At 36.9% G+C, this 13,006-nt stretch overlaps 1 protein-coding gene across 5 annotated transcripts in view; it reads left to right on the forward strand.

Annotated features, from left to right (window-relative positions):
* CORIN (corin, serine peptidase) overlaps positions 1-13,006 on the forward strand; it is a 126,186-nt gene that overhangs the window by 19,028 nt on the left and 94,152 nt on the right. For 4 of the 5 annotated variants that reach the window (XM_042053614.1, XM_042053613.1, XM_042053615.1 and 1 more), the window contains exons 2-3: positions 457-601; positions 7,628-8,080. In XM_042053614.1, coding sequence (XP_041909548.1) covers positions 457-601; positions 7,628-8,080 — 598 coding nt within the window. The remainder of the gene's footprint in view (positions 1-456; positions 602-7,627; positions 8,081-13,006) is intronic. The other variant, XM_042053617.1, reaches the window with a different exon arrangement.

A 13,006-nucleotide genomic window follows, 5' to 3' on the forward strand; every position in this document is an offset into this window, starting at 1 on the left:
TGTGCATGTCTTCTATTGTCACCCAAAACAAAGATTATAATAGTGCCTTGATTCCTTAATAAAAGAAACAAGAACATGAAGCTCTTGAATAATTAGTAATGCATTATTTTAATTATAAGGTAATTTGTGTTTAGCCTTATTCCTTAAGTTTATTATGTATTTTACACTTTTTAAAAATGAAATGCCTATCCAACTTGAGTTCATCAGAAATGTTTAGAAATTTCAATGAAGCTGCAAGTCTGTGGATATTGGGTAAGGTTAACTAAATTATGTGGATTGTGCTAGACTGTCCACCAGAAAGAAAATTTACACACAACTTGTCGTTAAGAATCTATAAGCCATTTACAGCATGTATTTAAATCATGTAGCTGTGTAATAAGGAGGGAGGACTGCTATTGAAAACATAGGAGTTACTGATGGACACCAGAAAGATAAAACTGCTTTTTTGTTTTTCAGGTCTTAGGAACAGATGAGGATAATATGGGGGATGGTTGCTCTCAGAAACTGGCTTCTGCCAAGTTCCTTCGACTGCTGCTCCTGATACTGATTCCATGCATCTGTGCCCTTATCCTTTTGCTGGTGATCCTGCTTACCTTTGTAGGTGAGTGCTTTTTTAATTAAAGAGACACTTTTTAAATTAAGGAGACTAAAACTAAGACCACATTCTCAAGTACTAATGTAATTGTGGACATTAGACATACATCTTAGCATACCTACCTAACAAACTAATCTACCTAGTGACTGTTTGTTGCAGAGAAATAAATATGTCATTTAGATTTCCATCTTTAAAACATATTCAAAGTGTCCATGAGGAAACATTTTCTGATTTTCTCAAGGCAGACTTTTGAGGAACACACTACCTTGAACATGTAAAATGTAGGTAGTTTTCAGCAGTCATTTTATAAGCACAAAAGATATTCTTGTTATAACTTTAGACCACTGTCAGTGGAATGGAATATTTATCCATTTTGTTTATATGCAAACCTGATTCTTATTTTCAGGTGAAATTTAATTTATAAATAGCCGCAAATCTTTCTGAACAGCATACAAAATATTACTGTTTAACTAAGGAAAACCATGTTCATTTCTTCTACACATGAAATATGTATCAATGCAGAACTCCAAATATGTTTTGTGGAAACTGGTTCAAGGTATCTTAGATTTCATAATGGTTTAGTCTGTTAAGTAATTTTGTGTGTGTTTTACATAATTAAAAAGTGCTAACTTATTACCATCAATTTTTTAAAGTCTTCCCTTTGTTACCTTTAGAAAAGCTGACATATCATTAAATTGCTTCAACTACAACATGAAAAAGACAGTAATACTAGCATTTAAAGCAGTAGTAATCCTAGCAATTAAAGCATCTTTTTTTCAGGAAAAAAAAGTAAAAAAAAAATACTTACAGTGCTGAGTGGTTTGGGGATTTTTCCCTTTTTCTTTTTGTTAGTGAGAATATTTTCTAGTCGACCTTCCTTAAGTACTTCAGAAGCACATCTGAAATGAGTGGGGTAATGTATCCAGTATCCAGATATAAGTCTATTTTCCTATTTGAAACACTCCAATATGCATCAAACAGCCAAACAGTTAGCAAGCATAGGAAGAAACTAAACATGTCTCAAAAGCACTGTCAAAATCATGACAATTTAAATCTGTTTTCTCGATTCAGTCTGTAAAGGATATGCAACAAGACATTGTAGGCCTGTTCTTTCCATTTAGTTTAAGTTACGGAAGTACAAAAACCCCCCAAAGCTAGTGAATGTTATGACTGACAAGTAAGTCTTGGGTTGTATCTCTGAACTAAGAACAGTCTGAAATGGATTAAGATCAAGTAAGTCTTGCAATTAGGAAATATGAAGCTGTTAAATTTGCTTTCCTTACGTCTAGCATTCCATCTGTATATTTCATATCCTCTGTCCTAGATTTTCATTCTTTGGTGAGAAAGCAGATAAAAAAGCAGGTGTTTTAACATCAGCTCTACTCAGTCTGCCCCCGAGGCATGTATCGACCTATCATTAAAATGTATGAAATCCTCTGGGAAACAGGGCCTGTTCTGATCCTACTTACATAGCAAAAATCGTGACTATCTCCTCTTAAGTCAATGCAGTTAGTGTAGGGTGAAGAACAAGGCTTGGTGTTATAATCCAAGTCTAAAACTGGCAAAGGTCCCTTCAGAAGCAGCTTTTGAATTAACATATTATAATTTACTATTCTTCTCAGCAGCTTTTATTTCTATGCATTCATAGCCTAGAAGCAAATATATTTGATGACCAGAATTAGATGAAATAATGCTGTGGACATTTTAAAAGTGTGTATAATATAATATAGTCTGTTTTAGTATCAGAATACACTATATCCAGAATAGTACGTCATTTCAGTCAATAATAACTGACTTCTAATATTGGTATGAAGTCTTAAAGTATAAGAAATAAGTTGATGGTACTGACCAACTAATAGAAATTATTTAATATATAGGAAATTATGTTTTTACTTTTTTTCACAAAACAGAGGAGTTAAATCCTGTGGTTGTCATCCTAGTATCTTTCACTGGTGCATAAAACAAATAGAAAGCTCCAGTACATAGTTTAGAACCTTATGAACTTTTTTTATTTGACTTTGGCAATTAACTCATTAGGGAACTAGACCTTTTATATTTTGCTAGAATATATTTTGTTTCCTGTGGTAAATTTTTAGGTAATTATTCTTTTCCTTCTGTAATATTTTTTAATTAAGGGATATACACATGAAAAAATGTGTGTCCACCTGAGAACTTTTCTATGCATTTTCCCTACATCTCTTTTGTTGCCTGCACATCACTGCAAGCTCTGATGTTGAAGAAACAGAAAACTTGATGTGGGTGGAAGGAGACAGGAAGAGCAATACAGTTATATTGCAGTAATGGAGAATATCCTACTTGAGATGTCATGGGGCCCTGTTTTCAGAATACAACATTAATCAATCTTCCAAAAATTATTTACTATCTGAGTATTCAAGACCCAAAGCCTTGAAAAAGTAATTTTGTTAGAACTGTGTACAAAGAAAAGACAAACTGTCAGTAGAGATGCACATTATTTTGACTAAAGATACAGGAGACTTTTATGGTGCATAGAAGAAAATATCAGTCTGAGATGTTTTGCTATGATTTCTCTAAGTACTTACATTCTGGCTCTGCATACTTTGCTGTCTCTCACTAGGAGTATGGCATGCTTGTCAACCTGGAGAAGAAAACTTTGTAAGGAATAAAAGTTCTTTTCCTTACAGAGAGAGAGAGTGTTCTAAACCACTTTAGAAAGTCCTTCACATGCTAATAAGCATTATACCAAATTAAATTTTTTTTTGATTATAGGATAATTGTGTCCCATTGCAGTTATTTATCTGGGAAAGGAAAATGCTTTATAGTTACAGTTCCACAAAGGGGAAAGACAGAAAGACAGACAGAAAAAAAAGAAAGATAAAAAGAAAGCCTATTACTACATCTTAGCTGATGTGCAATTGTTTGGTGTACTATAGGACCTTCATAGTATCAGTAATGTGCCCATTTCTCCAGAGTTCAGAGTCATAGGTACAGACCCTGCTGGAGAAATCTCAGTTCATATGTGCTGGCCAGTTGTAGTTGTGAAGCAGTGCTTTATTTCCTTAGCAACTGCCCCATCCATTAGCCATACTTTGGTTGGCTGGTTTGCTCTGTTTCATTAGCTTTTAAACACACTTGGTCTTTTTGAGCTTTCCTGCTCTGAACTGCTAGAAATTTTCCACAGCTTACACTGCCAGAATCTCAATTTACTAGCCTGAACAGTGTGACTATTTCTTAGATATCTTAACTGTCCATTTCTAAGTAAACTGTCCATTTTAAAAAACCTGTCCATATTTAAGAAAAACATTCATTCCCCAACATAAACAGCAACTGGAAAATGATCAATGAAACTGCTGGAAAGTTTTGCTTTGAGCTGAATGAGTCTGGTCCCAGTACCTCTGTTTTATACCAAGCACAGTGAAGGCCAGCATACTGTATGTTTCTGTCATGTGGACATGCCCAGCTGTAGCTGGAGACACAAATCCAAAAATGGTTACATTGGTTACTATTTCTCAACTAATTAACTATCTGGCTCATGATTTACTATCTACAGCTCTGTATGAACTCAAGTCTGAAGAACAGTTGGATACAGTGTGCCTGTATATATGAATAAAATGCATGTTCTGTATGTGTTGCATGTCTGTTGGCAAACATTGACAGAGAGTAATTAATTTCTCTTCACTGAAGAGATTAAAAAAGAACTGATTGTTTTAAAGCATGACTCTGTTTTCTTAGGTATCTTGCAATTTAAAAATAGATGCTATAAAAACATATCCAGTAAGCTTAATTTAAGATTTAAGGTATACAATAGTATTTTTAGGGGAAGGGTGGGGGGAAGGATGAAAATCAAAGCATGTGGGAGCCCAGCCCAGAGAGTGGACTCTGCAGCCTGGAATGAGGTGCCTAAATTTGCTGTGGTGCGTTGGCAAAAGGAGAGGATAGGAGGAAAATGTGGGGGAAGAATGAAGTGACTCAGGAAGGTGACCCAAAACTCTTGCAAACTAAGTGGAAAAAGCATTGTCATCTAGAACTAGCAAGTGGGGAATGCTAGAGGCCTATGCCTGCCTCCCTCAAGGGCATATGTGCCTGAGCCAGGCTGATGTTATTTTGGAGGGAAAAAATGTTAAAAAGAATTTTAATACTACTCATTGTCAGCTGAGATGATACAATTAGGAAGTCCTTTTGTGTAGAAAGGGTTCATTGTGTGGTCCCCCTGTTAAGAAGAGGAGTTGTTATCACTAGGAAACTGTAAAAATAGAACAAAACCTGCTGTTGTTGGAAAGATGGGTTGAAGAAGCAAACAAGCATTTGGGGATGTCAGTGAAAGAAGTCAATGACCTTATGGCAGTGATAGACAGAGGTATTATTTGTTGTTCCAGAAAAAGAATGAAATAAGTCTGAGTGAGGATAGAATCCAGTGGGTAGCTTCAATATTCTGCTTCACAGTATTTATTTGACCATTGTATTAAACCAAAGGGGGTTTTCAAACATCTTTCAAGAGTTTACCTGTCTTGGAAATTACCTGTCTTATTGCCTCCTATTCTGCTGAGTGATATATAAATAGCTAATCATTTTAACTTTAATTTTAAGTCAGTATTAGTAGCTCTTAGGGACCAATATTTTACAGACTTTTTCTATTTTTATGCTGAGTGGAGGAGAAGAGAGGAGTCTAGGGAGGAGGAGAGAGAATGTGAAAAAATACCTTAAGCTATTCTTGAATTATGGAAAAATACTATGCACTTTCCCAAAGGAGTTAAAAAAGATTATTTTAACTTTCTGAAAACTTAAAAAAACCACTAGTTAAGTTTGAAACTTGAAACAATGTAGGCTTCTGAATTCTAGAGATTCAGCGCTTTACTTGAACACAAATATCCAGCATCCAGATAAAGCTACGTTTAAGTGACCACAATTTCTGAGCACAACCACTCCCTCTTCCTTAGACTCTAGCAAATCATATTAATACTAGTCCCGATTTGTGAAAACGCAACAGATTCATTCTTCCCGTTTGGTTTGACTGGAGGATTCAAACAAAAAGAAATGCTGCCTAAATAATTTGCAGGCGGGAGATTTTTAGTTGCTTCTGTAAAATACACACAGTAAATTCCTCCAAACCCCAATGATATATGAACATCTGCTGGTGGAAAACCAGAAACCTTAACATTTATATATATATAAAGTTCCCCTGGGTTTGTCCAGTAGAAGTTAGACATAAAGATTTACTCACAGTTAGTGACACTGGAGCCAAAGTAATCCAGGCTGGATAAATGAAGATATGGTAAATCTCAAATGGTAACTCTTTCATTGAAATTCACTATATTTCAGAAATTTCACAAGTTTTTCTTCCTGTTTGTATTTATTATACTTAAAGTTTACTCAGGTAAAAAGAAAATGCTGACATTGCTCCTTCTCAGCTATTCTCTTCTATACCTACCTGTAAAACTTTCCAACCCAAAGTCACTTCAGTTGGATTCTTCTGGCATTTTTAGTTACTTGTAGCTGTGATTAAAAACCATTTCTGCCTGCCCAGTCCTTGAATTTCAGACCAGTTAACTGATTTATTCTAGCAGCAGAGTGCATGAAGAAGTGAGAAGAGGAATTCCGTAATGGGAATGGGCTCAGGGTATCCTTTGGGCCTTGTGTGGTGCTTGGAGTTGGCAGAGGGGTAGGTTTGTCTAGGAAAAGAGCCTGGGGTGGTGGGGGGTGTACAAAGCCTGACTGAGAGGTGATGGTGCGACCAGCCATTTTGGTAAATGCAATAACCAAACTGAAGTCTAGGAGAGATGGTGGTGGGTGTTCTGTAGACTTAGGAGTCATAGAATCATAGAAAGATCATCTAATTCCAACCCCCCTGTCATGTGGGGTTCATCTGTACCAAGCAGCTAATGAAGGATCAAATGAACATGAAGAAAAGTTATTATCAATTGTTGCCAAGGTACTTAGAAACATTTGGGAGACTTCATGTTTGAGGATTCCTTTAAATTTTTTTTTATAATCAAGTCTAGATGAACTGTGTTTATTATGATTGTTAAGCTCTTTTACATGACCAGCCAGTGGCAAAAATTGCTTTTCCTTTTTACCAAAAATTTTTTATATTGTAATACAGAGTGGTGTTTCTCTTCTAGCATTAAATATGACTCTAATATACTTGGTTAAAAATTTTGAGATAGTATTTGTAGTTTTTATTATAGATAATTAAGTTATATGTTCTACATATGTTTAAGATGTCTTCTTTATTATTTGGATTAATAGGTTAAAGATCAATTCTCTTACTACGTAATTTAAATTCCTGATCCTTTTGGGATACATCTACTTACTGTTATGCAGCTGTTTTGATTTGTGAATTATTTACGCGCAACTGTTCAACACATGCAACTAAGCAAAATCTGGTTTTGTCCATAATGTAATAAATGGTCAAAATGTAAAGCCGGCAAGTGACTGAAATTTTAGATAACAAGTGTATATTTAAAATCCAGTATCAGAGAAGAATGACAAAGAACTCATGGGCCTATATTTAGCAGTGGTTGTTAAATTATATAATCCTATATAGAGAAACAGTACATCTTTCCATTTTACAAATTAGTGAATATGAAATACATTGAAAATGTATTGATTCCCTTAAAGCTTCAGAATTAGATTTCTGATGATGGTGGTACTACGAAAACAAGAGAAGATGCAATTAAAAAGGAGAAAAAAATAGCATTGTCCGTCTTGTTAACACAATGATAGAATGAATCGTGTTGGAGCTCCTTGAAATTGCACTCTGTAGTTTTGAACATGTAAATATTCAGTGACATACTATAAATACGATCAAAACATTTTAAGCTCATGGAAGCATTTGTTTCTCTATTTATCCCACAGCAACCATGTTTTATGTGCTACTGTTATTTTGTTGCTACATAAAATTCTTAAATTTAGTTGTCTTTAATTCGGATTTTGAAATAAAAATATTTTTAAAATCTGTGTCATTATATTTATTATAAACTTTCCAAAACAAGCTGGTAACAATTATTCTTCCAGGTGATGGTAATTTTGGTGGTTTTTTCACCTTTCTTGCAGGAGTGTTAGAAAAAACATGCTTTTATTCAAATGGAAGCGAGGGCCTCACATTTAATGGTGACTTTGAAACGTCTGATGATCTTTCGCGAAACATGGTTGAAAATAGTTCCAAGACTGCTCCCACAGTGGATCTCAGCACACAGCCCTCTTCCTGGACCACCACGTCTTTATCCCACATTGACCAAATGAACAAGAACTCAAATATATTTAGAGAGTCTTCCCAGGAACATTCCTTTGCTCCCCCAACTCAAACCACAGTGCTCAATCATCAGCCTGTCTATGATGCTGCTTTGACAGAGGGCTCTGATGACAACACCCGGTTGTTTGCCACTGCAGAGGAGGTGACTTTGTGGTCTACAGATGCTTCTTTTAACAACACAGAGAGGATGACCACTCTGCCAGTATTAAGTCCTACCCATCCGTCTGTGTCACAAAAAATGGATCAGAAAAAAAGTAAGTTTATATTTTATTCGGCTCCATAATTCTGACTCAAAAACTACAGAGCATACTGTTGGCATGCTCCCCCATGTGTTTCTGTGAGGTCTAAGGAATGTGTCCGTTTTTGATAATTTATTTTGTTGTGTACATTCCATGTTGCAATCAACTGGTTTCTTATCAGAACCTTTGTTCAACCTGTTAAGGAAGATGCACTAAATTCTCTCAGTATGAAAACTTAAAATACATCTTCAACTGGTGATAATCAGGCTCAGCAAGGCTGGAAACGAGTCACTGCAGTTGTTAAGTCTGTCGATTGTATACTCTGCGTTTCTTTAAAACTATGTATGTGGCAAGTACATTCCTGATCTTGGGATGTAATTGCAGTTACAACTTTTTCTGTCTTAATGCATAAATTCTGCTCTAATTTGAAGCAGTTTTGCTATATAGTAATAAAGTTCCAGTGGCATTTTTGAGAGAGAGTAACAACAATTAACTGGGATCAGGACTTTTTAAAAAGTTGTTTTACTATGAAGGTAGGTGCATTTTATTAATGTCATAGTAAATGTTATTGATGCATCATGTCAGTGGTAGTGAAGGATTCCCTGATACTGCTTTGCTAACTCATGAAAAGCAAGGGTACCATATTAAAATGAATCAGTTTCTCTGGTACTGCTTGTCATTTCTTTTTTCTTAATCCCACCAAAGCGCAAAGCAAAACCTATTCGTAAGGTCATGGAGAAAACTTAAAGTAAATCACTGATTTATCAGTATTTTCTTCTCTCCCCTAGACTGTAGTGACCTCATCAGCCATTTGAATGGTGCAGGCTTTTTGCAGGTTCTGTTTGCTAAATGATTTTCCTTATGTAGATTTCTCTCTTTTTCTCTCCCTGTACCCCAAACTCAGAATAAATGTGTATAAATGTACACTTGAATCCTATTACTGGTTTATTTATTTCATTCTTTTGGCAACTTGGCCAATTATCACTGTGCCAAGGAACAGCAAGAAAGCATAGTGTGCTATGCTACAAATATTTTCATCATCATATTTGAGATACCTGAAATTCCAGGAAATATAGATGAAACAGTGTAAAGCCTTTTTGCCTTTTCTTATAATGTTGGAATGAACTCTTTTGAGATGCATGTAACATGCACATGTAATATGCAGATGTGTATGTATGGGATGTGGTATTTTTCCCTACTACAGTGTTAATGCAGGGACAGCAATATAGTGACTCAGGATTAGGTCTGGATTTCTAATCTTTCAAATATTTGGGGTTTGGTATTATACAGGGAGGCACTTCTAGGACTTCCAAATATGTGTTCTATTCTGGTAAGTGCAGTTCATTCCAACAGCAGTATGACTGTGTGTATATTCGGAAGACGTGACTACTTGGAATTCTATTGTAGTATAGTATTTTCTGTGTAAAGAGAAAAGGATAAAAGGTTTTCAAAGACAAATTTGAAATACCACAGGTTTCTTAAATAAAACCCCGCAACAACAAAAAAAATCCCATCCCAAACTGAGATACTTTGCCCATCAGAAACATCCGGAGATAGTATGTTACTAATCAATAACCTTGCAGTCTTTGTTTTCACTTTCAAGTGTTTTGCTTAACTGTATTCATGGGGACATTGTCTTAATTCTGTGTGTAGATTAAAAAAAAAAAAATTAAGAATCCAGAAGAATTTGATCTCATAATAACTGTGTGTTCCCATGGCTCTCCAAGGCATGGAGGACTAGAAAGCAGGGGATTTTGAGTAGCACACAGTGCTACTCACTTCCTTTCCTGTCCTGGCCTTTCCAAATTAACTCCTTATGCTCATCTCTAGTCTCTTTGATCTCTTTTTTTCCACTAAGCTTGCTTCATGGAGAGAATCCTAAGGTAAAACAGAACATGGTCTGATGTTCACAGGAAGTTCTTATATATTCTGATGTGGAGACAATGAGATATAACTGGGACATGAGGTATAAATAAGTTTTAGAACAGTGAAACTGGAATATTCTGTTGGAGTAAAAATGATTTTTTTTGGGACAAGTAAAACTTAAAGACCACATTGGATTGGTGGTGGTAGATCAAACTATTTCTCTCTTGCTTTGTGTCTGAATTCAACCATCAACATTAGCACATGCCTGAAGAAGAATAAACTAGGGCTGGCATGCTGAGACACTTGAATGCTATGTGGTAGCAGATTCCAGTGATCTGCTGTGAGCGTTCATTCCTCCTCCCATGAATTGATGTAATCACTTTTGAACCCGTGTAAAATAGAGGTTTGAGCTTTTAAAGCATATCTTATCAGGAAATTAACCTCTAAATGAAGTGTGAGGCTGATGTTCCATCATCATCAATGCAAACCAGCAGATCATCCATCAGTACAAGTTTCATCTGGTTCAAATGTGGGGAGGAGAATGCATTTCTGTTGGTTTAGTAAGCATACATAACCTGGACTTTATGCTGACTTTATGCAGTATAATAAAAGATAAATGATATGTCATATAATATAGAGTTCAAAGCCAACTAGACAAAATTCTCTGAACGCATTTGGATTGGCATTTATGTGGCTGTAAGTTCTTGGTCTGGTGCTAGCTAGTATCCTTAGTGATGGATTTGCTTTACTGGCGGACCACAGCTTCAATAAAAGACATTAATAAGAGAAATTATAAATATTGCAACCATATGGTATTCAGTTAAGACTTTAAAGTAGCACAAGTAAGACATTGCTGAGTTACTAACTGGAGAGGAATGAAATTTGGCACATATGACTTCAATTATTTAAGAAGTCCTTGAAGCAGAGGGAAGTTCTTTGGCAGAAATTCTAGCAAAGAATAGATTAGTGTGTAAATGGGAATGAATGATACAATAAAGAAGGGATGAAGAAGTTTATTTCCATTTTACAAGGGGAAGAAATGTCTCACAAATCTATTAGAAAGTTCTTTGAAGGAGACAGTGAAAATGCTGGTTCATACAACATACTTGACTTTTCAAAATGCTGTTAACAAGAGTCTTCACCTGGAAGTGTTACAGACATTCTTCTCATAAACGATGTGTTCATTAAAAGACAGAAGAAAAAATAAGAATGAATGGCTAGGCTCCAGAATGAAGAAGGTTGCCGATGGATGCTGCTTATGTCTTACAGACAGTGTTTTCTGATCAGGGGAAACAGTAAATAGTCAAGTAATAACATTTCTGCTAATACAGATTTGGCTGCCTAAAGTGAATAGCTGGGAATCACGTACAAGTCTCACAGTGGAGAGAGTGACTGCTAAATGTTTAAATGACTGTGCCAATAGATGCGAAAGAATGCTGGAGAGTGGAAAACAATGCTAAGTCTATCAAATACAATGTTGGACTTTCAGCTAGTGTTGCCTCCAAAAAAAGGACCTGGTGGTTTGCTCCAGTCAGTGTTCTGTCTCCATGAGAGCTCTCATCATGAAGTTGAGAAAGAACAAAATGGAAAATCTTGCTACATCAGTGTATAACTTCAGAAAGATTAGAGTAGGATTGAAAAAGGCAAATAGCAGGGAATCAGACCAGTAAAGACACGGAAAGACTCAGATGTGGGGAGGCACTAAATAGAAGGAAGACCCTGTTTTCCTTCTGGAAAACAGCTGGCTTATGAGTAAGTGGTTGTGGTAGCTATTAAGACTATTTTGAGTGTCTAGGTGAAATAGAAAAGTTACTCCCTGTTTTTCATTATATGAGGAGTTGACTGTTTTGGGTTTGGTTGGTTTTTTTGGTTGTTTTTTTTCGCCTATCAGGCAGTAAGATAAAAAAAAAAGGAGACGTCATGGAACTTATTGCCACAGGATGATGGGAAAACCAGAAAATATGGAAATGCTTGGAGAACTTTGTGAGGGGTTAGTCTATTGGGGCTTGTAGAAACAATAGTCAGCTGGCAACTTCTGAATTATGAAGGTTCAGGATTTTGTGTTGCCAGAGGTTGTTGTTATAGTCCTAGATGATTGTTCCTTATATTTACTCAATATTATTAGAATTTTTCTTGAATATATAATGCTGGCCCCTACCAAATTTCAGTTTCTGAGTTAAATGTATCCTGTGTTACCTCTCTGTTGGAAAGCAAGTGAAGGAATATGTTTTTCCTGTTGAGGGATTTGAGTTTTCTGGAGGCATGGACCATGGTCCTAAGCCATGAGGACGGCTCACTGGAGAGTTTTCTGATAGCAAAAACATCAGGATGGGAGTCTTAGGTGAACCAATAGGTTCAGCAGTGTTTATTCATGGAATTTAGAAATATATGCAGTAATATTCTGTTCATCTGTCAATCAATGCTTAACAGAAAAAGGACCTCATATTAAGTAGTAGACTCCCTGTTCAGTAATACAGATGATTTGGGGAGACAGGAAGAAGGAGAGAGAGCAAGGGCCAGCATTCTTCCTAGAAAAACATCCTGTAGATGAATGGAATATACACTGGAACAAGAACTATTAGTATCTGATTTTGTTTCTTCCATTCACTGGTGTGTATGCATATGTATATCTAAGATACTTTTTTTTGAGCCAAGTCTCCCATAGATCTCCCCTAGCAGACAGGCTAGTAACGCCTCTGCCATTTCGCAAAAACAGTTTCAGCGGAGAACTATGCCGATGGCCAAATCCTAACGTGAAAAGTCACATGCCCAAGCCTGATCTTCAGCCATGCCCGTCCGTGCGTGGCATTCCCGGCGCCCCGCAGGCTGTGAGGAGCTGGGAGGGCCGGACGCGCCCCAAGCGCTGCCCGGCCCGGCCCGTCCTGCCCCGCGCCGCCGCCAGAGGGCGCCGCCAACGCGGGTCCCAAGCCACGCGCGGCCGGGGAGCGGCTGGAGAGGGGCAGGAGAGGGGCTGGAGAGGGGCTGGAGAGGGGCCGGAACGGGGATGGAGAGGGGATGGAGAGGGGCTGGAGAGGGGCTGGAGAGGGGATGGAGAGGGGATGGAGAGGGGCTGGA

The sequence above is a fragment of the Corvus kubaryi genome, unplaced genomic scaffold, assembly GCF_017639235.1.
Source record: "Corvus kubaryi isolate FWS band 111438036 unplaced genomic scaffold, C.kubaryi_AGA036_p1.0 split1-131, whole genome shotgun sequence".
NCBI classification, from domain to species: Eukaryota; Metazoa; Chordata; class Aves; order Passeriformes; family Corvidae; genus Corvus; species Corvus kubaryi.